The sequence below is a fragment of the Muscardinus avellanarius genome (assembly GCF_963383645.1).
Source record: "Muscardinus avellanarius genome assembly, chromosome: 9".
In the NCBI taxonomy this organism is placed as follows: domain Eukaryota; kingdom Metazoa; phylum Chordata; class Mammalia; order Rodentia; family Gliridae; genus Muscardinus; species Muscardinus avellanarius.
The window spans coordinates 88,436,861-88,462,407 of record NC_137795.1 but is presented as its reverse complement, the minus strand read 5'-3'; the positions used below and the strand labels follow the sequence as shown (position 1 = coordinate 88,462,407).

Sequence of the window (25,547 nt, the reverse complement as noted above, 5' to 3'; positions counted from 1 at the left end):
GGGTGTAGCTCGGAGGTTGAATGACCCAGGGTTCCATTCCTAGTGCTGAAAAAAAATCATAAGCTCAGGAGTGAAGAGTTTAGGTTCCTGCAAAATGAAAAATGAGCAGTTTTTTCAGTGGGTGTGCAAGTCAAGCGGAAAGCACAGAAATCAGGAAATCAGGAACAGCATCGTGCGGGAGCTCAACAATCCATGTCTGTCCCTTGTGCTGTCCACCTTTTGATTGTTTTAAGGATAGAACATTCGTAATGGCTATTGTTGCTCTGCAGGTGTAAGACAAGCGGGAGTTACAGAAGCCAAACAGGCAGTTACGTGTCACTAGCAAGGTACATGGTGATGAACACTAGTGTCTTGGGGTCACCTAAGGTGACATCGTGGTGGTACCGAAGCCAAGGCCTAGGCTCACTTTATCAGAGGATCAAGGTTCGCGGACAGCCTCAGCTACTTAGTGAGGCCCTTTGCAACTCAGTGAGACCCTATTTCAAAGTAAAGAATAAAATCCAGGCTTGATGGTGCACATCTATAATCCCAGCATTTGGGAGGCTGAGACAGGAGGACTGCGGTTTGCAGACAGCTTCAGCTACTTGGGGAGGCCCTTTGCTACTCGGTGAGACCCTGTTTCAAAGTAAATAATAAAAAATAGTGCTGGGGTATAGCTTGGAAGAAGAATGCCCCTGGGTTCCATCCCTGGTACCACAATACATACATAAATAAATAAATAAATAAATAAATAATAAATAAATAAATGTAAAAAAGACTAAAAATAAGGCTGGGGTATAGCTTGGAGGAAGAATGCCCATGGATTCCATCCCCAGTACCGGAAAAAAAAAAAAAAAGGCAAAAAGAAGGGGGAAGCGGAGGGTGGGTGTAGCTCAATAGTAGACTAGCCCTGGATTTGATCCCCAGTATGAGTGGGGCAGGACAGAGAGAACTTGAGAGTGAAAGTACATACAAAGGACGTGGTGAAAGCAGCAGACTGCAGGGTTGGTGGGGGTCAAAGGATTATCAGACTCGAGGGGAAAGATCGGAGGTAGTACAGCTGGAGGGTGTGGTATGGGGTGGAGTGTAGTTATTAATGACAAAATCTAACCCGATGAGTCAGTGGCTGAGGAGGGTGGAGGACGGCGTTCAAAGAATAGTGCCAGAGTGCAGAAACACTGAAAACACCAAGAGTTAAGACATACGTCATGCTTGGAGTGATGATAATTCTAGAGGGTTTTTTTTTTTTTTTTTGTGGTACTGGGAATGAAACCCAGGGGCTTTCTACCTCCGGGCTATATTCCCAGACCTATTTTATATTTTTATTTAGAAATAGGGTATCACTAAGTTTCTGAGAGCCTCACTAAGTAGCTGAGGCTGGCTTTGAACCCTCCTGTCTCAGCCTCCCAAGCACTGGGATTACAAGCGTGCACCACCACTGCTGGGCAGAACCTATTTTTTAGCCCTACAACTATTTCAGTCTAAAAACCTCTTCAGTGAAAACAGTGACAACCTAAGTTTTTGTTTTTGGGGTGTGTGTGTGTGTGTGTGTGTTACTGAGGATGGAACTCAGAGGCACTCTCACTTGAGTTGCATCCCCAGCCCCATTCTTTTAAAATTTGAAATAGGTTCTTGCTAAAGTTGCTCAGGGTGGCCTCGAAATTTCAGTCCTCCTGCCTCAGCCTCCTGTGTTGCTGGGATTACAGGTGTGTGCCACAGAACCTGGCCCTCACAGATTTTTTTTTTTTTTTTTTTTTTTTGGTACTGGGGATGGAACCCAGGGGCATTCTACCTCTGAGCTACACCCCCCAGCCCTATTTTTTATTTTTATTTTTTGTGGGTCTGGGGATGGAACCCAGGGGCACTGGACCTCTGAGCTATAACCCCTGCTCTATTTTTTCTTCTTTATTTTGAAACAGGGTCTCACTAAGTTATGGAGGGCCTCACTAAGTAGCTGAGGCTGTCCACAATCCTCCAGTCTCAGCCTCCTGAATACTGGGATTACAAGCGTGCACCACCACGTCTACCTTTTATTCTTTATTTTGAAACAGGGTCTCACTGAGTTGCAAAGGGCCTCCCTAAGTAGTAGCCAAGGCTGTCCGCAACTATGATCCTCCTATCTTAGCCTTCCAAATGGTAGGATTACAAGAGTGTGCCACTATACCTGGCCTCCCAGAATATGTGTGAGTGTGTGTGTGTGTGTGTGTGTGTGTGTGTGTGTGTGTGTGTCTGGGGATGGAACCCAGGGGCATTTGACCCCCAAGCTATACTCCCTGCCCTATTTTTTGTTCTTTTTTTTGAAACAGGGTCTCACTAAGTTGCGGAGGGCCTCACTAGTTGAGGCTATTCACGAACCGCAAATCATCCGGTCTCAGCCTCCCAAATGCTGGAAATACAAGCGTGTGCCACCACACCTGGCTCTTTCAGAATATCTAAACCAGAAAAAAATATTCAAGACACTTTCTAGTTAGAAGTTGGCCCAGTTATTTGGAACATGCATACTCTGGATTTTATTGAATATGAAATACTGTGCAATTTTAAAAAAAGGCCAGTGTACAACCACCTGACAGACACTTCTCAGTGACTCTCCTGATCTATTGCTTGTGAACCTCTGATTTACCAGTACTTTGAGCCTGCATCTCCTCTCTCTGGAATCACTAATGTAATAAGCACTCATGTAGTCTGTCAACATTTCAAGGGAGTGTCACACGCAAAAGAAATTGTACCAGTGTTTTCAGGATTGAGACACTAGCCAATCTAGAAAGTTTGAAAACTGAAGAGAGATTTCCTCTTATGCCTTCCAACCCTGAATCACAACCTCATGTAAGAAACATTCCTAGCCGGGCGTGGTGGCGCACGCTTGTAATCCCCGCGCTTGGGAGGCGGAGACAGGAGGATTGCGCTGGTTCGGAGCCAGCCTCACTGGCTTAAGAGACCCTGTTTCCAAATAAGAAATGTAAAAATAGGTCTGGGAGTGTAGCCCGGAGGTAGAAGGGCTTCCAGGAACCCCAGTACCACCAAAAAAAAGAAAAAAAAAAAAAAAAGAAACATTCCTCAGCTTCAAATCCAAGTCCCAACCAGCGCTGAGCTAGCGAGGCCAAGTCAGGGAAGCGTTAAGGAAGAAGGCAGAGAGCTGGACTCGGAGGAGACGGACCAGCAACCACTGGGGGAAGGGAAATGGAAGGAGAGGCCCTCGCACACTGGTCTGGGCAGAGAAGAAAACACACTGTTTTGGTTTATGGCTTTGCACACTGGTCTGGGCAGAGAAGAAAACACACTGTTTTGGTTTATGGCTTTACTTCCAAGTTTTAAATGAGATAAATAGAAGCTTGGTGAGGCATCTCTCAGCGATGTGCTTCTCCTGCCCTTCATGTCCTGTCCCAAGCCTCTTCTGCTTCCTTCTGTTACTTTTCTTTGTCTCTCTCCTCTCTGCCGGCTCCCTCCTGCCACCTTCCTCGTGGGCTCCGTTTGGTTCTCTCTGGCCTCTCCCTGGAAGTCCTCATCCCCGGCTCTTGGCCGGGGAGTGGGCTGGGTTGGGCTGTGCTCGTGTGCAGAGGTGAGGATGCGGCGGTGGGCATGGATGGAAGGAGGAAAGGCTCTGCTGTCGCTGCGCTTGGTGACTCTAGCTTTCCCATCTTGCAGCTTGTCCCTCCCTCCGTCCATGCAGAGTCCCTGGAGCTGGCTTCTGCCCGGCAGTGTTGTGTAGGCAGGGCTGCGTAGACTCACCCCGCTGTGAAAGGGTGGCTCAAATGGAATTTCCTGAGTGCAGGAGAGAAACATTTTTGATAGCATCACTGACCTGAAATGTTCTGTAGCCACAAATGCAGTTGTCTCCCCTTCCCTGCAAGGGCTTTGTTCCAAGAGCCCCAGAGATGCCTGAAACTACAGAGAGCACCAAACCCATAGATACTATGTTTCCCCATAGACACATACCAATGATAAAGTTTCATTTATAGATTAAGCAAGGCAAGAGAGTAACAACAACTAAAAACTAAACAGGATAATTATAGTAACAAAATGATAGCTTCAGGAAAGGGGTTGTGTTCTCTCTAACAGTCTATCTCCTCTCATCTCCAAATATGGAATTTTCCATTCAATATTTTGGGTTTCACTTGACTAGGTAACTGAAAACTGAAACCTTAGAGAGTGAAGCTACAGATAAGGAGGGGAACTACTGTATAGGTTATTTATTATTATTATTATTATTATTATTATTATTATTATTATTATTACTACTACTACAGTACTGGGGATTGAACCCAGGGACATTCTACCTCCAAGCTATACCCCCAGCCCTATTATTTATTTATTTATTTATTTATTTATTTATTCTGATGGTACTGGGGTGGAACCCAAGGGCTTTCTACCTCCGGGCTATACTCCCAGACCTATTTTTTTTTTAGATTTTATTTGGAAACAGGGTCTCACTGAGTTGCTGAGAGCCTCACTAAGTAGCTGAGGCTGGCTTTGAACCTGTGCGATCCTCCTGTCTCAGCCTCCCAAGCACGGGGATTACAAGTGTGCGCCACCATGCCCGGCTCTATTTTTTATTTTGAAACAGGGTCTCACTGAGTTGCAAAGGACCTCACTAAGTAGCTGAGGCTGTCCAGGAAGAGCAATCCCCCTGTCTCATCCTCCCAAATGCTGGGATTACAAGCGTGCACCACCACGCCTGGCCTTAGGTTAATTCTTTAAATTGTCAATGATTAATGATGAGCTCTTGTAGGAATTAGTGGTTCACTGATAATATTTAACCTCAGAAAACATAAATCACCCCACCTTCTCTAGGAAGAGAAGAGCTCATGACTGAGCTCATGTCAGACAAGCTCATTCGTGAATGCTTAGTGAGTGAATGGCAGATGCTGAATGATGGAGGAGCTTTGAGCATGGAGAGAGAAGGGCTGGGCCCCACTGAAGTTCGCCCTCCCAACCCTGCAGTCTAGCTCCTTCTCCCTCTCTGAACACCAACCCCAGCAGTAAGAAAGCCGCCAAGAGCTCTAGGAAAGGAGATTGGAGAAAAGGGTGCACAGGAACCATAACCCTAACTCCCCGGGGGAGCCTCCTGCCTCCCCATGCAGCAAGGAGAGAGAGCTCCAACTACCGCATCCTTGTTTGACTCCTGTCTGTCCCTTCGGGGCCACTTGCAAGAACTTGAGGAGGGTCTGGCAGCCCTACTGGAGGCAGAGAATACAGGGCAGGAGGAAGGAGGGGTGAGGCCACCGTGGCCAGCATCCCGCCCCAGTCCACCACCCCACAGTCCTCTGGAACTTTCTCAAAGCCTGCTGCAGCCCTGAGGTTGGGCTCCTGGGCTGGCCCACAGAGGCGGCTGGGTGGAGTCCACTCCCTACCTGTGAGCGGGGCCAGCTGGGGCCAGGTGGAGGCGGCCAGCGTGCTGAGGAGCGAGAGTGGCTGCGGCCCAGAGGGGTTCTCTCTTTCCCATTCTCCATAAGTGAGCGAATCCCTCCAGCTGAGGTCGCTGGTGCAAGGGATGGCATCTTCTCCGGAAGAATCTCTCTCTAGGTCAAGAAAAGGAATGCACCCTGGGTCACAGAGCGGCTCCAGCTCACAGCCAACAGCTGGGGCCGGTCATCATGCGCCAGGCACTGCTCCTGAAAATTACGTACACTCCTGCTCCTTTTAACCTCACGGCAACTTGCTGAGGCCAGTGCTCCGTGAGCCCCCTCAATGGATGAGGAATTGAGGCCCAGAGAGGTTGAGTGACTTACCAACAGTCACAGTGTGTGGAGGCAGAGACAGACTTCAAAGCCAGGCAGCCTGGCTTGATCTTTCTTTCTTTGTTTTTGCTTTTGTTTTTTTCCTTTTCTTTTCTTTCTTTCTTCTTTTTTTTTTGTGGTATTTGGGATAGAACCCAGGGAATTCTACCTCCGAGCTACAGCCCCAGCCCTATTTTTATTCTTTATTTTGAAACAAGGTCTCACTATGTTGGGAGGGCCTCACTAAGTAGCTGAGCTGTCCTCAAACCATGATCCTCCAGTCTCAGCCTCCCAAATGCTGGGATTACAAGTGTGCGCCACCATACCCGGCCAGAATCCAGTTTCTGAGTGCTATATCATGTGAGCAAAGACAGTCCCAGTAAGAGAAAAGAACCACCGTGGTTGAGACGGGTTAACTGAATACATATACATTTCCCTAAGAGGCTGGTTTGGTGAACCGGCAAACGCCTTCAACCCAGAGGAGCAAAGCTGGCGCCTGCTTGTGGTCCCTTGGCCTTGCTACTCAAAGGGTGACCCAAACCTCTGCACTGCCTTGGGAGCATATTAGAAATGTACCATCTCTAGAATGAATATCTCTCTCTCTCTCTCTCTCTCTCTCTCTCTCTCTCTCTCTCTCTCTCTCTCTTTTTGGTACTGGAGATGGAACCCAGGGGCATTCTATCTCTGAGCCACACCCCCAGCCCTATTTTTTAATTCTTTATTTTGAAACAGGGTCTCACTGAATTGCAAAGGGCCTCACTAAGTAGCTGAGGCTGTCTGGGAACTGAGATCCTCCTGTCTCAGCCTCTCAAATGCTGGGATTACAAGCATGCACCACCATGCCTGGGTTGAGTCTGCATTTTTGTGTGTGTGTATGGGGGGGAACCCAGGGGCTTTTCTACCTCCGGGCTATACTCCAGGACTTATTTTACACTTTATTTGGAAACAGGGTCTCACTAAGTAGCTGAGAGCCTCACTAAGTAGCTGAGGCTGGCTTTGAACCTGTGTGATCCTCCTGTCTCAGCCTCCTAAGTGCTGGGATTAGAAGCGTGCGCCACCACGCCGGCCCTTGAGTTTGCATTTTAAAAAGACTCACAGGGTCTGTTTGTGCACTGAATTTTGGAAAGCCATAGCAATGACAGGCCATGGCGCCTGGTGATGAAAGTCCAGGCATGCAGGTGAGCTTTGGGTCTGAGTTTTCCAACTTCAGTATTCTCTCTTTTTGCATCCCACATTTCCAAAGGGTTGGGATGTAACTGTCCTTTCAAACTGCCCATCCACTACCTGGTCAATGAGAAAAGACGGTACAGAGGGCATCCTAAGAGGGTTCATTGGAATCGGCCTGGGAACATTCGTGTGTGTTTGTGGGTGTGGTGCTGGGGACTGAACTCAGGGGCGTTCTACCCCTGATCTATACCCCCAACTCTTTTTCTTTTCTTTTTTCTTTTTCTTTAAAACAGGGTCTCACTAGGTTGCTGAGAGTCTTCCTGGGATGCTGAGGCTAGCTGTGAACTTGCAATCCTCCTGTCTCAGCTTTCCAAGCACTGGGATTACAGGTGTGCACCACCATGCCTGGTGGGACATTCTGAACATGGTGGTTCCTATGGTCAGGTATCCTGTGACCCTGAAAATTCTAGGTATTCTCTCTAGTCTGAGAAATAAGTTAGAAACATACTCTGTGTCTGTTTTCTTCATTCTCCAACCTCATGAGGGCATATTTGGGTGTGTATGTATGCGTGTATGTGCTTGAATATCTGTATAAAAACAGAATCACAATCACGTATTCAGTCAGAGAACACGAGGAAGCAGCCATGGGCTGGGAGGACTTGGGGCAGTAGCAACTCCGCTCCCCAGTCAGGATGGGTGACTGTAGAAATTTCCTGTGTGGCCACTATGTGTTACCCTACACTGTACTTTAATTTTTTTTGTGGTGTAGGGCATGTCACATTTTTAAAAAAATCCAATTTGGGGCTTATGCAAAAGAAAAGAAAAGAGGAGAAAAGAAAAGAAAAGAAAAGAAAAGAAAAGAAAAGAAACCAGAAGCTGGGTGTGGTGGCTCACGCTTGTAATCCCAGCATTCAGGAGGCTGAGACATGAGGATCACACAGCTTTGAAGCCAGCCTCAGCTACTTAGTGAGGCTCTTAGCAACTTAGTGAGACCCTGTTTCCAAATAAAATATAAAATAGGTCTGGGAGTATAGCCTGGAGGTAGAAAGCACCTGGGTTCCACCCTCAGTACCACCAAAAGAAAAAAAAAAGAAAGAAAGAAAGAAAAAGAAAAAGAAAAGAGAAATCAGCCTTAAGCCTAGAGACAACTAGAGAGTAAGGTAGAAGTTAGGACAAGGAAAGGGAGGCTGGGCAGGAAAGCCTTGTGAGGTGTAGGGTTTCCAAGTAGGACTGAGCGTGGTCCAGGAGGGGAAGGGAGTGAGGGGAGGTGCACGACAGACCAGACCCGAGCACAGCTGAGGTCCAGCTGGAGCAGACGGGCTGGAGAGTGGGGGACTGAGGGGTCAGGCGACCTGGAAGATGTGGGGGTCACTGCAGGACCGTGCTTGCCAGACTGGATGGATTTGGGGTAAACTAGAACCAGGAAATGGAAAATTGACCGCTGCTTCCAGAACACGCCATGCTCCCTCATGCAGATGGCCTCTTTTTCCTGAAATGCCAGCCTCTGCTTGGCCAGCTCACATCAATTCATCATCTGCTCTGACTCATCTCCCACCCTCCCACTGGGCCAGTGAGGATGACAAACTCCTTTCTCTCTGTCTTTCCTCTTTCTTTCTCTCTCTCTTTCTTTTCTTTCTTTCAACTTCCTTCCTTCCTTCCTTCCTTCCTTCCTTCCTTTCTTTCCTGCTAGGGGTTGAACCTAAGGTCATTCTACCTCTGAGCTACCCACCTCCAGGCTATACTCCCAGACCTATTTTTATATTTTATTTGGAAACAGGGTCTCACTAAGTTGCTGAGAGCCTCACTAAGTAGTTGAAGCTGGCTTCAAACCTGTATGATCCTCTTGTCTCAGCCTCCCAAGCACTGGGATTACAAACCTGCACCACCACGCCCGACTTTATTTTGAAACAGGGTCTTACTAAATTGCAGACAGCCTCTCTAAGTTGCTGGGGCTGGCTTCTAACCTGTAATCCTCCTGTCTCAGCCTCCTAAATACTGGGATTACAAGGGCTCACCACCATACCCAGCTCTAAACTGCTTTCTTTGTGCTCCTTTGGCAGGAGAGATTTTATAATTTTGGTATTTGCCTCCTGGGTCCACTCCATTATAAATGCCTTAAGGGGCCATGGTGGGTTTACACATGGTGAGCCCAAAAGCTACAACAGTGAGTGGCACTTAGCATTCAGAAACCAGGCGTGGTGACGCACGCTCACTTGTAATCCCAGCATTTGGGAGGCTGAGACAGGAGGATCACAGTTCATGGCCAGCCTCAGCTACTTAGTGAGGCCCTTTGCAACTCAGTGAGACCCTGTTTCAAAATTAAAAAATAATAAAAAAAAATAGGGCTGGGGGTGTAGCTCGGAGGTAGGATGCCCCTCGGGTTCCATCCCTAGTATTACAAAAAAAAAAAAAAAACATAAACAAAAAAGAATAGAAAAGAAAAGAAAGAAAGTATTCTGAGCATGCCTTTAAACAAGTAAATGAATGAACAAACAAGTGGGAGATTGGCCCGGCGTAGTGGCGCACGCTTGTAATCCCAGCATTCGGGAGGCCGAGCCAGGAGGATCGCGGTTTGCGGACAGCCTCAGCTACTTAGTGAGGCCCTCCGCAACTCAGTGACACCCTGTTTCAAAGTAAAGACTAAAAAATAGGGCTGAGAGTGTAGCTCGGAGCTAGAATGCCCCTGGGTTCCATCTCCAATACCACAAAAAACAAAAACAAACAAACAAACCAAAAACCAAGTGGGAGATTACTGCAGGATCCAGGTAAAGAGCACAGGGTCTGCGGGAGTGACGTGAAGTACTGAATAGAATGCGAGGTGTGGTGTCGCAGCCCCAGAATCCGAGCACTTGGGAGGCTGAGGTAGGAGGATCACAGGTTCAAAGACAGCCTCAGCAAGGAGTCTCTCAGTAAGGAGATTCTCAGCAACCTAGCAAGACCCTATTTCAAAACAAAATACAAAAAGGACTGGGATCAGGGGCGTAGCTCGGAGGTAGAAAGACCCTGGGTTTGATCCCCAGTACTAAGAAGAAAAAAGAATATAAAAAACATCGCAAGCCGTGTGTGGTGGCGCACGCTTGTAATTCCAGCATTTGGGAGGCTGAGACTGGAGGATCGCAGTTCACAGACAGCCTCAGCTACTTAGTGAGGCCCTTCACAACTTAGTGAGACCCTGTTTCAAAATAAAGAATAAAAAATAGGGCAGGGGGTGTAGTTCGGAGGTCTAATGCCTCTGGGTTCCATCCCCAGACCCGCCAAAAAAAAAAAAAAAAAAAGAAAAAAACTGGTAGGACTCGGTGTCAAATTGACCATGGTGTCCAAAGAGCCCAGAGGGATTATACTGTGGCCTGACAAGATGAGGGCAACCCTGGCGGCCCTGACAAGTTCAGGAGGAGCCACAGGGGACCGGATGGCGACGCAGCACTCCAGACAGCTCTCCCTGCGGCCACGCCCGCGGGCCCTTACCTGAGCCGGCCTTGTGCTTGTCCACCTTTTTGCTGCTCCTGGAACTCCAGCCATTTCGAGATCAAGGAAATGAAGGTTAAAAGTAAAAATGAGAACACTGAACTTGTATTTCAAACCCTATTCCCAGTTGGGTATCTCCTGATGCAAGAGCTTTAGAGACAGATATAAATATGAAGAAGGCCAGCTGTGGCTATATTAGATGGGTGTGACGCGTACTAAATTTCCAGAAGGAAAAAAGGGAAGAGGGTGTTGGGGGGGTGGTGGTGGAGGGAACAGAGCCCCGGGTGCTGCCTTCGCTGAGGAGGACAGGGTGAGACTCATCTGTGGAGGGTGGGACTCATCTGTGGAGCCCTGCGCCTCAGCCACTTATTTTATTTACTGAGAAGTTACAAGCTATTGGCCGATGTGCAGACACTGATAACTAACCGCAGCCAGGCTGGAGCCTGCCTGAATGAGGAGAAAAAAACCATTGGGGCTTCCTGCTGGGACGGTGAAGGAAAGGAACTAAATGTCTGCGCAGAGAGAAAAAAGGGAAACAGGAAACAAGTCCTGCCTTTCCTTTTCTCGCATCCCTCCGACCTGGTTTATCCTGACTAGGCTGCCATGGCGTCCGGGCTGGGCTCTCCAGCTTCCGACAAATCAGCTGTCACTGCAGTAGCTAGTGTGACCTTTTCAAATTTAAATTGGATCCTGTTACTTCCCTACTTAAAGTGCTGTCAAGGCTCCCACTACACTTGGAGTCTGAATTCCTTGCGCAGCCCCCAGGCCCTGCCTGGCCCGGCCTCTGCCCACTCTCTTCCATGTACCACCTGCTCGCTCCCCGCTGGTCTTCCTGCCCTGCCCCAAAACCCACCAGACATCTTTCTCTTCTGTTCCCTGCCCCCCGCCCCTGTCTTTCCTTATCCTGCCTGACTCTCCTCTACCCTTTCTCTGCCTATTGCCTGTGTCTCCCTCAGGACTTAGCCTCCTCTGACCTTCCAGAAATATCAAAGGCTGCCTGAGCCAGAGGCTGCAGGAGGTCCCCAGTCACTCTTGACTTTATTATTTTTTTATTTTTTGGTTATGGGGATTGAAGGCAGAGGTTTTCTACCTCTGAGCTCCACCCTATTTAATTTTTTATTTTGAAACAGCATCTCACTAAGTTACAGAGGGCCTCGCTGAGTTGCTGGGGCTGGCTGAGAACCTGTGATCCTCCTGTGTCAGCCTCCCAAGTACTGGAATTGCAAGTGTGTGCCACCATGCCCAGCTGCCCAATAATATTTCCTCCTTTCTCCCTTGGGGACAAAGGATCTAATTCTGTTTGGGCATGTGGCTAGAAGAGAGAGAATTTCCCAGCTTCCCATGCGACAGGGTGTGGCCATGGGATTGAATTGTGGCCAATGAGATGTAAAGGCAAAAAAGTCTTTTAAATAGTAATTAAAAGCAAGTGATTTAATTATTGGAAACAGTACAAATGTTGCTCCAAAATATCTTGCTCTATAGCCAGACATGGTGGCTTGCGCTTGTAATCCCAGCATTTGGGAGGCTGAGATAGGAGGATCGCAGTTCTTCAGCTACTACTTAGTGAGGTCCTTTGCAACTCAGTGAGACCCTGTTTCAAAATAAAGAATAAAAAATAGAGCTAGGGGTATATCTTGGAGGTACAATACCCCTGGGTTTCATCTCCAGTACCACACAGACACACACACACACACACACACACACACACACACACACACACATTGCTCTATTAGAATCCAACATTCAATAGCTCAAAATGTGTCATCCAGAAATTTTCTAATTCTAGATCTCTGTGTGATAAATACAGTGATGATCTCCACTATATATTCTGGTACTGGGGATTGAACCCAGGGGCATTCGACCTCAAAGTTATACCCCTAGCCCCTTCTCCACTTTTTAAAACAGGATCTCACTAAATTGTTGAAAGTCTCCCAAAGCTGCTGAGGCTGACCTTGAATCTGCAATCCTCCTGTCTCAGCCTCCCAAGTACTGGGATTATAGGCCTGTGCCACCACTCCTGGCTTCAAGTATATATTCTTTAACACTGGGCAACTCTTAAGTCTTTTTCTTGCGTTAATACTTTTCTACCCCAAACCCAAGTTAGAGTTAACAATATAAGTAGTATGTATTAAGAACTCATTTATATTACCACCTCTAAATCTGCAGAGAAGCATGCTAAAGATATGATGTGGTATAAATTCGTTTAATCCTAGCAATATCTGGGTGAAATTGGCATTATTTCCATTTTATAGTTCTAAAAATAGAGACCAGAAAAGTTAAGCAATGTACTTAGAGTGCAGTTGGGGCCCAGGTCTATGTGGGCACTAACACACAATAAGAGATTGCTTCCTCTGAGCTTGCCTGCCTTTCCGTTTATGACTAGCACTCAGAAAGGTGATTTACGCTGCATCTGGGCTGCTGGTCTAACTCGTTCCTGTTGTGCCCCAAATCCCTTCTCCCTGACACTTCATTTTTCTCTTCTGGTGATATTTACTTCTATTTCTATTCTCCCTCTTTTAAGGCACAGATGACCCTGGGCCCCACTTTACCTCTGCTCTCTGGTCATGGAACCCTCTGGTCAACTCCTGTCTTTTAGACTAAGACTCATTGCTAACTCATCCATACATAAAGGAACATTTCTGGCCCTCAATATGGAGAAGATAGGCCATTAGCATAGAGCTCTCCAGAAAAGACTACACATTTAGAAAACAACCAGACAGCCAGGCGTGGTGGTACACACTTGTAATCCCAGGACTTGGGAGGCTGAGACAGGAGGATCGTGCAGGCTCGAAGCCAGCCTCAGCTATTTAGTGAGGCTCTCAGCAACTTAGTGAGACCCTGTTTCCAAATGAAGTATAAAATAGGTCTGGGAGTATAGCCTGGAGACAGAAAGCCCCTGAATTCCATCCCTAGTAACACACACACACACACACACACACACACACACACATGAAAAGAAAACAACCAGAGAGCTGGGTGTGGTGGTACACTCCTATAATCCCAGAACTTGGGAGGCTCAGACAGGAGGATCGTAGGTTTTTTGTTTTTTTTTTTTAGTACTGAAGATGGAACCTAGGGGCATTCTACGTCCAAGCTACACCCCAGCCCTATTTTTTATTCTTTATTTTGAAACAGAGTCTCACTGAGTTGTGAAGGGCCTTGCTAAGTAGCTGAGGCTGTCTGCAAACCGTGATCCTCCAGTTTCTGCCTCCCGAATGCTAGGATTACAAGGTGTGCCTGGCATGGATCACAGGTTTGAGGACAGCCTCATATATAAATAGTGAGACTCTCGTTAGCCTAGCAGGATCCTGTTTCCTATTTCCAAATAAGAATTAAAATAGGGCTGGGGTATAACTCAGTGGTAGAATGCCTCTGGGTTCAATCCCAGCAACACACACACACACACACACACACACACACACACACACAGAAAATAACCATTGAAATTCCATAAAGACTAAGTAGTAGCCAGGTGAGTATGATACTGTATGTATGTATGTATGTATGTATGTATGTATGTATATATGTGCTTCTGGGGATTGAACTCAGGGGCATTCTACCTCTGAACTACACCCCCATCCCTATTTTAATTTACATGGAAACAGAATCTCACTAAGTTGTTGAAAGCTTTGCTAAATTGCTGAGGCTGGCCTCAAAACTGTGGTCCTCCTGTCTCAGTATCTCAAGTACTGGAATTACAGGCATTCGCTATCATGTCTGGCTTATTTTTAATTTTTAATTTTAATTAATTTTTTATGTTTTGCAGGTCTGGGGATGAAACCCAGGGACATTCGACCTCCGAGCTACACCCCCTGCCCTATTTTTTATTCTTTATTTTGAAACAGGGTCTCACTGAGTTGCAGAGGGCCTCACTAAGTAGCTGAGGCTGTCTATGAACCACAATCCTCCAGTCTCAGCCTCCCGAATGCTGGGATTACAAGCGTGCGCCACCACGCCTGGCCTATTATTTTTTATTTTGAAACAAGAGTTTCACTATATTGCTGAGGGCCTGGCTAAATTGCTGAGGTTGGCCTCGAACCTGCAATCCTCGCCTCCCAAGTACTGGGATTAACAGGGGTGTGGCCACACACCCAGCTGATAGGGCTTAAACAGTGTTTTGGTTACCTCTCTATGGGATTAAGATCTATATTTGCAAGTAGGTTTAATTTTTCCCCTTTGTCACTAATTTATTCTCAGTGTCAAAGAGATACTTTTCATGTTTTATACAGTTCCTCTCCCGGAATCAAGCCTACCATACTTGCTGTATGTCGGAGAGTCAGGCAAGGGAAACCAAGAAAAGGCTGCCTGAGTCAAGGATACAGACTCAGCTCTGCAGGGTAGGGTTTCATGCTCCTCCCTGTACCCATTACTCCAGGAACTCTGTCTCTGGGTCTCTCAGCCCAGACCATCTGGGCTGCAGAAAGGGACACCAGAGGCTGGTCTCATGAGTGCCATGTACCTGAAGTGGTCCCGCTGGTGCAGGTCAGCAAAGATCTGAGAGAGAGCCTCATTCTCAGCCTTGGCCATCAGCTGCATGAGGCTCTCGCTGGGCTGGGAGGCTTGGAGTTTCTGCTGTACTAACTATGTGGAGAACAAACAGTAAAATGGTGGTTAAAGCCTTAAGATCTCTGCATTCTCTTAGTAACAGTCCAGACTCTAAAGGGTTAAAACTCAAATTCTCCCATTGGGAGCCACGCCGTGGCTCCCAGAGGCAATTCTGAGTTTGTATATGTTCATAATTCTGTGTTGGTATAAATAGCCCACGGTGCCTAAAGGTAATATTTTCATTGACTACTTCATGACATAATTTAGTAGATAATCTGTTCCCATCAGTAGCTTCAATATAGTTTATTGAAGAGCCTATTCATATACATGTTGTAAAATGTATGATACTTGGTTTTATAATTAAATAGAAGAAACTCATAATTATTATAAGAATCTTATGAATGCTTTACAAATTAATTTCCCAAAGAAAAAGCCAACATGGAGCTGCTTTTTACAGTTGAATAATGTTCCCTCCTGTTTACTACGATATCCCAAAAGTGTGCCAGTTGTACATGCTGCCTGCAATCATTCATTCAATATTTACTGAAGGCTGACTATGTGCCAGGCACTAGAAATACAGCAGTAAAGAATACAGATAATCCGAGCGTGGTGGCACACACTTGTAATCTTAGCACTTGGGAGGCTGAGACAGGAGGATTGCAGGTTCTCGGCCAGCCTCAGCTACTTAGTGAGGCCCTCTGCAACTTAGTGAAACCCTGTTTCAAAATGAAGAATAAATAATAAGGTTTAGGATATAGCTTGGAGGTAGAATTCTCCTAAATTCAACCCCCAGTACTGTAAAAAAAAAAAAAAAAAAAAAGATAAAATCTCTGCTTTTATGGGCTTATGTTGTTTCTCCAGTCAGGCTTATAGTCTTCATGCTCAAAGGCCTGGGGCAAAAAACCCAGGTGGCTTCACCAGTGAAATCTATCAAATATTTAAAGAAGAAATCATAGCCAAGCATGGTGGCAAACGCTTGTAATCGCATTTGGGAGGCTGAGACCGGAGGATCGAGGTTGGCAGACAACCTCAGCTACTTAGTGAGGCCCTCTGCAACTTAGTGAGGCCCGGTTTCAAAATAAAGAATAAAAAATAGGGCAGGGGGTGTAGCTCAGAGGTCGAATGCCCCTGGGTTTCACCCCCAGACCCGCAAAAAGAAGAAGGAGGAGGAGGAGGAGGAGGAGGAGGAGGAGGAGGAGGAGGAGAAGAAGAAGAAGAAGAAGAAGAAGAAGAAGAAGAAGAAGAAGAAGAAGAAGAAGAAGAAGAAGAAGAAGAAGAAATCATAATCTCTTCACTAAAGTTAACTTGATACAAAGTCAGGGCAAAAATATCACAAGAAAACCACAGGCCAATATCTCCCATTAATGTAGATGTAAAAATCATCAGCAGTGATGCCCTGTTTTAAAAATAAAAGATTAAAAAATAGGGCTGGGGATACAGCTCGGAGGTAGAATGCCCCTGGGTTCCATCCCCAGTACCACAAAAAAAGGAAAAAACAAAAAGCCCTCAGCAAACCAAACCCAGTAACACAATATGAACAAGTAGAATTTATTCATGGAGCCAGGCATGGTGGTGCACACTTGTAATCCCAGCATTTGAGAGATTGAGACAGGAGGATTCCGGCTCACAGCCAGCCTCACCTACTTAGCAAGGCCCTCCACAACTTAGTGAGACTCTACTTAAAAATAAAGAATAAAAAATAGGGCTGGGGGTATAGCTTGAAGGTAGAATGCCCCTGGGTTCCATCCCCAGTACAGCAAAAAAAAAAAAAAGTATTGACAAAATATAAGATTGCTTTAATATAAATAAAATCAATGTAAGCTGGGCGTGGTGGTGCACATTTGTAATCTTAGTACTTGGGAAGTTGAGATAGGAGGATCACACTTTCGTAGCCAGCTTCGCTACTTCCTGAGACCCTCTGAAACTTAGACCTTGTTTCAAAATAAAGAATAAAAAGGGTTGGGGGTGTACCTCGGAGGTAGAATGCCCAGTATGGCAAGAAAAAAAAAGTTGGGCTGGGGATGTAACTTGGAGGTAGAATTCCCTTGGTTCAATCCCTAGTACAACAACAAAAAAAATAGCGTAACTGAGCATGTAGTGCATGCCTGTAATCCCAGTACTTGGGAGGTTGAAACAGAAGGATCACAGGTTCAAGGACAATCTCAGCAAGTTGGCAAGATCCTATTTAAAAAGTGAAAAATAAAATTGAAAATGAAAAATGAAAAATAAAATATAAAAAAGGGCTTGGATGCAGAATGCTCCTAATCCCCAGTACTTTTTTAAAAATTAATTTTTATTTTTTATTCTTTATTTTGAAATAGAGTCTCTCTAAGTTGTGGAGGGCCTCACTAAGTAGCTAAGGCTGGCTGCGAACCTGGATCCTCCTGTCTTAGCCTCCTGAACGCTGGGATGACAAGCGTGTTGCCACCACGTCCCGCTCCATCAAATAATGCAATAGACTACATTAACAGAATAAAGGACAGCCACATATTATCCTCACAAATGCAGAAAAGCATTTAACAAAATTATATATTGGGAAATTCAATATTGTCAAGATGGCATCAAAATTATAGCAAGAATTTTTTTTGCAGAAATTTACACATTGATCCTAAAATTTATATGGAAATGCAAAAAGATTCATATGGAAAGTGGAAAAAAAAACTGAAAAAGAACAGAACTGGAAGATATACATCACTTGATTTCAAAACTTACTATAAAACATAGCAATCAATAATTTGTGGTATTGGCACAAAAGTAAGCAAACAGATCAATGGAATAGAAGTGAGAATCCAAAAATAAATCTTTAAATTTATAGCCAATTGACTTCCAACAAAGATGCCTAGGCGATTCAGTGTGTGTGTGGGGGGGGGTTATTTTCAACAAATGGTGCTGGAACAATTGCATATCTACATGCAAGAGAGAAAGAGAAGAGAAAATCCAGGCCAAACTGGAAAAAGATATTTGTGGGTCATATACCTGAAAAAGGACTTGCATTCAGGATATTCAAAAAAGTATTAGACGCCACAGAAAGAAGAAAAAACCCAGTTTAAAAATGAGCTAAATATTTCAATAGACATTTCACCAAAGATGGTATATAAGTAACTAAAAAGCCTATGAAAATTTGCTCAGCGTCAGTCAGCCAGACATATGCCTGTCATCCCAGTACTTGGGAGACTAAAACAGGAGAATTACAGGTTCAAAGCCAGCAGGGCTTTGAACTTAGCAAGTTTCTGTTTCAAAATAAAATGGGGCTAGGGATGTAGCTCACAGACAGAACACCCCTGGGTCGGATCCCCAGTACCACCTCCTTCACACACACACAGCTGCTCAGCACCATTAGTCATTAACCACCACACAACTGCTAGAATGACTATGATTTAAAAACATAATGGTAGTGTTAGTAAGGATGTAAAGAAACTGAAACCTTCATGCATTGTTGGCAGAAATGGAAAATGACCACTTTGGAAAAGAGTTTTCTAGTGTCTTTAAAAATTAAACATAAACTTTCCATATAACCCAGAGATATCATTCCTTGGAATCTACCCAAGACAATAAAAATCTGACAACAGCTTATACATACATGTCCATAGCAGCATTACCCACTATAGCCCCAAATGAAACAAACAAAATATCCATCAGCTGATGTATGGATAAACAAAATGTGGTATATCTATACAATGAATACTACTTAGCCATTAAAGGGAATGAACTACTAATAGTCAGCAGCTCTGCCCCAGAGCTGGTCCTGTGTTATCTACAGACTAACCTAAAAAACACTGTGCAAAGTGAAACCAGACGCAAGAATGTACAGTGCAGGACTCCACGTGTATGAAATGTCTAAGGCAAATTATTTTATAGAGACTGAAAACAGATCAACGGTTGCCTGGAGCTGGGAGTAGGAACAGGAATGTCTACAGATTGGCAAGAAGGACTTTTGAAGTTAGAAATGTTCTAAGACAAGCCAGGCATGGTGGCGCACGTTTGTAATCCCAGTACTTGGGAGACTGAGAGGAGGATCGCAGGTTCACGGCCAGCCTTGGCTACTTAGTGAGGCATTCCACAACTTAGTAAGACCCTGTTTCAAAATAAAGAATAAAAAATAGGGCTGGGAATGCCCCTGGGTTCAATCCCCAGCACTACAAAAAAAAAGTTCTAAGACTAGATTGTAGTGATAGTTAATGGTTGCATAGCTGTGTACATTTACTGAAAATGTACATTTTATTTGAAAATGTTTTGTTTATAAACCTAAAATTCACCATTGAATATTTATAGTGGAGAATGCCACTGAGATTGCCTTCCTGGGGTGCTCACCAACCAGCCAGTGTGAACTCTGGAGGCTAAAATGATGCTCCCTACCTTAGCATCTCCAGATGGGCTGCAGCAGTTCTTGGGTACCAGGCAGTGAGTGACAAGAATCCTAGGGTCTTTGGTGGTGATGGATAGGCCCGTCTGCAGAATTCGAACCAGTCGGATCCAGAAGTGGAAGACAGTATCAGGATGGTCTGGGTGAAGCTTTAAGTAGTAGATCTTCTCAGTGACTGTCCTCAATCGCAGGATGCGCTGAAGGTGGTCACAGACCTGGAGCTCCACGAACTTCAGAGGGAGAATCCTGAAGGCATGAGGAAAGACACTGACAACCCCAGTGCTTCTGACACCACCCTGTCTTCATTGAAACAAGGGAGGCCTCCTTGTGGACGGAGGCTTTTAGGGGTAGAGATGGTGTTTAGCATGGTGGTGCTCAGATTTTGGGGAGACCAGATAGACCAGTGGAGCTTACATAAAATGCAGATGGCTGAAGACATCTCCAAAGGTTCAGATTTGGTAGATCTGGACCATGGCCCTGTAATCTGCATTGTGGTGTGTGTGTGTGTGTGTGTGTGTGTGTGTGTGTGTGTGTGTGTGTACTGGAGTTCCTGGAAACCCTTCTACCTCCAGGCTACACTCCCAGACCTATTTTTAATACTTTTTAATTTGGAAACAGGGTCTCTTAAGCCAGCGCGGCTGGCTTCGAACCTACGCTATCCTGTCTCCGCCTCCCAAGCGTGGGGATTACAAGCGTGCGCCATCACGCCCGGCTGTAATCTGCATTTTAACCTTCACCTTCCTGCCATGATTCTCATGCTGAAGTTTCCTGGAACCTACTAGCAAGACACAGCCTAGCAGTGACCCATGGCTGAGGTCATGGGGTTGTGCAATTTCCTTCCTGACAGCCCAGAAGGGACTGGCCCACTGTCCGGTTTGTCCATTCATTGACCTTAATGCCTCCATGACTCTTCCCTTAGGAGCTGAAGTTCATGGAGCTGGCCAGGGATAAGTTAGATCTGGACTGTACTTGCTATTTCTACACCAAGAACATCACAAAATATCTGTCATGAGGTATTACAGAGAAACAAAGAGGTTTCCTGGACTCCTGGAAACATCCAGAGATTCATGAGACAGCCTATAGTTTGCTTAAATAGGTTTAAACACCAAGAAGGGCTGTTTTATCCCAGACAAACATGATGTGAACATATGTCACAATTCTAAATGGGACCCAGTCCCCTCCCTCCATCCATCCATCCCTCCCTCCCTTCCTTCTTTTCTTCCAAGGGGGATTTAAGCCGGTGGCATTCTACCTCTTAGCTATACCACCAACCCTTCTAAAATTTTATTTTTCAATTCTTAATTTTTTGTGGTACTGGGGATTGAACCTAGGGGCATTCTACCTCTTAGCTATACCACCAACCCTTCTAAAATTCTATTTTTCAATTCTTAATTTTTCGTGGTACTGGGGATTGAACCTAGGGGCATTCTACCTCTGAGCTATACCCCCAGCCCTATTTTATTTTTATTTTGAAATAGAGTCTTTCTAGGTTGTTGAGAGTCTCACTACTTGCTGAGGCTATCCTTGAACCTGCGATTCTCCTGTGTCAACCTCCCAAGTACTGGGATTACAAGCATGTGCCACTATACCCGGTTCAAAATTTCTTTTCTTCTTTTTTCTTTTTTTTGGGGGGGTTGGGGATGAAACCCAGGGGTATTTGACCTCCTAGCTATACCCCCTGCCCTAATTTTTTATTCTTTATTTTGAAACAGGGTCTCACTAAGATGCAGAGGGCCTCACTAAGTAGCTGAGGCTGTCCGCAAACTGCAATCCTCCGGTCTCAGCCTCCTGAATGCTGGGATTACAAGCATGCGCCACCATGCCCGGCTTAAATTTTCATATTTGAAATGGAGTCTCGCTAAGTTGTCGAGGGTCTCACTAAGTTGCTGAAGCTGGCCATGAACCTGAGATCCTCCTGTCTCATCCTCCCAAGTATTGAGATTATAGGCATGCGCCACCATCCCTGGCACACCACCTGTCTTGAATTAATGCTATCTAAAGAAATGTACCACCAATGACTTCTTGCTTTCTCCCCGCCTTGAGTTTAGTCACCAAAGAGCCCCCACCTTGGGTCCCCGGCTCACCCCTCGTCTCTCATTCTGTGTCTCTTACCTCTTCAGGATGATGTTTGGGGACATAGATGGTCTGTTCCATGTCTGGCTCTGCCCTTGATGCCATTTGACCCTGGCCATGAGGAGGATGTTGGGAAGGGGCAGGCAGGGCACGGAGGAGGTCACCCCAAGGGCCATGGTGTTGGGGGCTTTGTAGATGTTTATCCAGTTTCTGCCCTTTTTGACCTGCAACGCAGCACCCAGAGTATTTGGCAGAAGTGGCAGTATGATTCAGCCCAGGGTTTCTCAACTCGGCACTGCTAAGGTAATTCTGTTACTGAGGGAGACTGAACGGTGTGTTGGAGACTGTTTAGCTGCTACCCTCTAGGTGCTAATTGCAAATGCCCACTCAAATTGTTTTTTGTTTTTTGTTTTTGGTGGTACTGGGGTTCCTGGAAGTCCTTCTACCTCCGGGCTACACTCCCAGACCTATTTTTAAATTTTTATTTGGAAACAGGGTCTCCTAAGCCAGCGCACGTGGCTGGCTTCGAACCTGCGTGATCCTCCTGTCTCTGCCTCCCAAGCACGGGGATTACAAGCGTGCGCCACCACGCCCGGCTGCCCACTCAAATTGTGACAACCCCAAATGTCTCCAGACATTGCTAACTGTCCCTGGCAGTGGGGCACAAAATCCCTGCTTGGGGAGAACGAGTGTTTTAACCCATACTGGTTAAAAAAATTAGAATAGTGTTTAAAGAACATATTGTTACTATTATTGTGTGTGTGTGTGTGTGTGTGTGTGTGTGTGTGTGTGTATTTGTGTGGTACTGGGGATGGAACCTGGGGACATTCTACCTCCAAGCTATACTCCCCATCCTATTTTTTATTCTTTTATTTTGAAACAGGGTCTCACTGAGTTGCAAAGAGTCTAAGTAGCTAAGGCTGGCCTCGAACCGCAATCCTTCTGTCTCAGCCTCCCAAATGCTGGGATTACAAGTGTGCCACTATGCCTGGCTAGGACATACTATTTACAACTGTCCACAAGACATGTGTAAGGCAGGAGTCCCCTGGAACCTATCTCATTTATGTGACAACCTCCTGATCTCTCATTTATGTGACTACCTCCTAACCAAAGGAAATCCTCCTGAGGGGAGCCCAGGCAAGAACAGAAATGTGTAGAGTGCCTGTTAGACCAAGCACTTTGCTTGCTGTATTTGTATTAACTCTCCTCTTGCACTAGAGGAAATGGATTCAGCGTGTGCAGGTTGTGTGCACAACAGCATCTCCACAGGAGGAAAGAGAGGACTGGCATCTGAGCCCAGGTCTCTCCGGCCCCGGTTCCTATTCTTTCACCCATTAGCATCTCTGTCCCGGACCCTCGCAGGCGCTCATCTCCTCTTCCTACCTCGTTCATCTGGCACTGGGTGGCAGCCTGGACGATGGAGTAAGCTGGGGGTCCAAGTGCCAAGTCCTGCACAGGGTGCCTCAGTCTCCCCAGGTGTCCACGCCTGCAGGAGCAGCCCTGCCTGGTGCCCCGCAAAGCCCTGCTCAGTGGAGCCGCCTTGCCCTCCAGGCCCGCTAGCGCTAGCGCCTCCTCGCCTCCGTTCTCAATCCACTCCACTGTCCCAGTGACTTCTTGGGTACAGGTTTAGAAGAATCAAGGAGTGCTGTTCTGAGCCACCTAAGAGTACCTGGACAAAGTTGCTTTCAAACACCACTGAGTCAGGAAACAGGTTGAATTCTGGCGAGTGGACCATCTGACAGAGCAGTCCCTCCTCCACACCCAGGCCCACGCCAGGGTTCGGTTCCCCGTCCACAGGCAAGAGGCCCCTGAATTCTTCCCAGGAATTCAGGGAAGGGAAGGTTGGATAAGATCTTGTGACTTTAACTGTCTTCTTCGATTTCCACCAAGTCTTTCTAGGTGGAACTGATGTCAACATTTCTATACATGCTCAGGGGCCTACTGCACATTTGTCCTGGGCTCTTTCTCTTCCCTTCTGGCCTTGGGAAGCCGGCCAAGCCCTGGGCGGCCATCAGCTCACAATGATGAATGGATGACATCATGAAAAACCAACCCAGACCTGCAGGAAAGGGAAATGCAGAGGAGCCTCCCTTTCCCTCCAGACCACTGTGGGGACTCATCTATGCCCTGACATTCCCCAGTCCTTCTCCAGACCCCAGAACGGAGCTCTCCCACAACTTGCTGAGAAAGGAGTGAGCCAGGCAGGAAGCGAGGCTAGGAGGAAGCTCCTCCTGGTGCCAAGAGGAAAAAGCCCTTCCTGCCTTTCAACTGTCCTTGCTGTTTATTCATTTTTTTTCTCATAGTAGTGGGGACTCATACATGCTACTGAAGTGCTCTACCACAGAACCACACTCCCAGCCCTTCCTTACCTTTTTTTTTCAGGTTGCATATACTTTTAATTTCTAAGAAAAATGACGCTCATATAAATATCAACTTCCTTACTTTTAATGCAATCTACTGCAAACAATGTTAAGGGCTACTCTACTAAAAATCTGTCCAAGCCGGGCGTGGTGGCGCACGCTTGTAATCCCAGCATTCAGGAGGCTGAGAGCTGAGGATCACGGTTCGCAGACAGCCTCAGCTACTTAGTGAGGCCCTCTGCAACTCAGTGAGACCCTGTTTCAAAATAAAGAATAAAAAATTGGGCAGGGGGTGCAGCTCAGAGGTCAAATGCCTCTGGGTTCCATCCCCAGACCTGAAAAAAAAAAAATCTGTCCTTCCTGAGGTTTGCATGATGTGGACTGTGTGTTTATGTGCAGTAGACTTTTCTACTTCTAGGAGGAGTTGCAGGGCTGCAGGCACCTGCTCTGTGCTCTGTTACGGCTGGCTGGTTACAGCTGCAGTGTTCCTTTCCTTACGAGGTCAAACTGAAAGAACAGGAGAAGTAATTAGTTTCTTACCCGGAGGCTGGATTTGGGAGGAATAGCACCCCATGAGCCATGCTCCTGGATCAACAAGCAGGTCCCCTCTCAAGAGTGTCAGTGTCCTCCTACCCCACCACTGAGTCAGAGCAGGATAGAGTCCAAATCCCAGCGTGGTTAGAACAAGGGCAAAGGATGAAGCAGGCTGACAACCATTTAAAACCACTTCAGGAGCCGGGCGTGGTGGCGCACGCTTGTAATCCCCGCGCTTGGGAGGCAGAGACAGGAGGATCGCGTAGGTTCGAAGCCAGTCACACGCGCTGGCTTAGGAGACCCTGTTTCCAAATTTTAAAAAATGTAAAAATAGGTCTGGGAGTGTAGCCCGGAGGTAGAAGGGCTTCCAGGAACCCCAGTACCACAAATAAATAAATAAATAAATAAATAAATAAATAAATAAATAAATAAATAAAACCACTTCATGAAACAGTCATATTCTAATCTGGACAGAGTTTCAGAAATTGTTAAATAATATTTGACTATCAAACTTAAATGTGATACATTTAGAAAAACAGTTTGATGACAAATATATGCATATGACAAGCCTGGAGATTTATTTATGTATTCCATTACAAAGTCAGGAAGAGCCAGGTGTGGTGCTGCACACTTGTAATCCCGGTACTTGGAAGGCTGAGACAGGAGAATCACAGGTTTGTGGTCAGCCTTAGCTCTTCAGTGAGGCCCTTTGCAACTTGGTGAGTTCTTGTTTCAAAATAAAGAATAAAAAGCCGGGTGTGGTGGTGCACGCTTGTAATCCCAGCATTTGGGAGGCTGAGACCAGAGGATGGCGGTTCGCGGACAGCCTCAGCTACTTCGTGAGGACCTCTGCAACTCGAGACCGGTTTAAAAATAAAGAATAAAAAATAGGGAAGGGGGTGTAGCTTGGAGGTAAAATGCCCCTGGGTTCCATCTCCAGATCCGTAAATAAATAAATAAATAAATAAATAACAAAATAAAGAATAAAAAATAGGGTTGGGGATGTAGCTTGGAGGCAGAATGCTCTGGGTTCAATCCCTAGTACCACAAGAAATAAAAATAAATAAATAATAAAGTCAGGAAAAGGGCTGAGGGTTTTGCCTCCCACAATCTCCCCTGGTCATCTAGGTTACACCCCCATCCAAGCACCTGTCACAGCTTCCAACATCACACTCCTCATTTTTTTTATCATGTGGTAAAATGTCCTCCATGGTAACATTTTCTAATGATGGGGTCCGAGAACACGCCCTGTGGTTTACATTTCCCTGGAAACAAAACACATGGTCCAAAAGCGATGTTCGTTAATAAGCTGATATGTTGCTTTTTGCCGTTAAGCTTTGCTTAACC

The 25,547-nt window shown here is 46.0% G+C and overlaps 1 protein-coding gene across 1 annotated transcript in view; it reads right to left on the bottom strand.

The window, feature by feature from the left end:
* The window catches only part of GARIN1B (golgi associated RAB2 interactor 1B), a gene marked incomplete at both ends in the record, with an annotated part of 28,665 nt that extends 5,441 nt beyond the window's left edge, over positions 1–23,224 (bottom strand). The window contains 6 exons of the mRNA XM_080701223.1: positions 5,328–5,495; positions 10,326–10,381; positions 14,785–14,906; positions 19,227–19,479; positions 21,346–21,530; positions 22,976–23,224. Of these exons, the coding sequence (XP_080557349.1) occupies positions 5,328–5,495; positions 10,326–10,381; positions 14,785–14,906; positions 19,227–19,479; positions 21,346–21,530; positions 22,976–23,224 (1,033 nt within the window). The remainder of the gene's footprint in view (positions 1–5,327; positions 5,496–10,325; positions 10,382–14,784; positions 14,907–19,226; positions 19,480–21,345; positions 21,531–22,975) is intronic.
* Between the last annotated feature and the right edge of the window lie 2,323 nt (positions 23,225–25,547).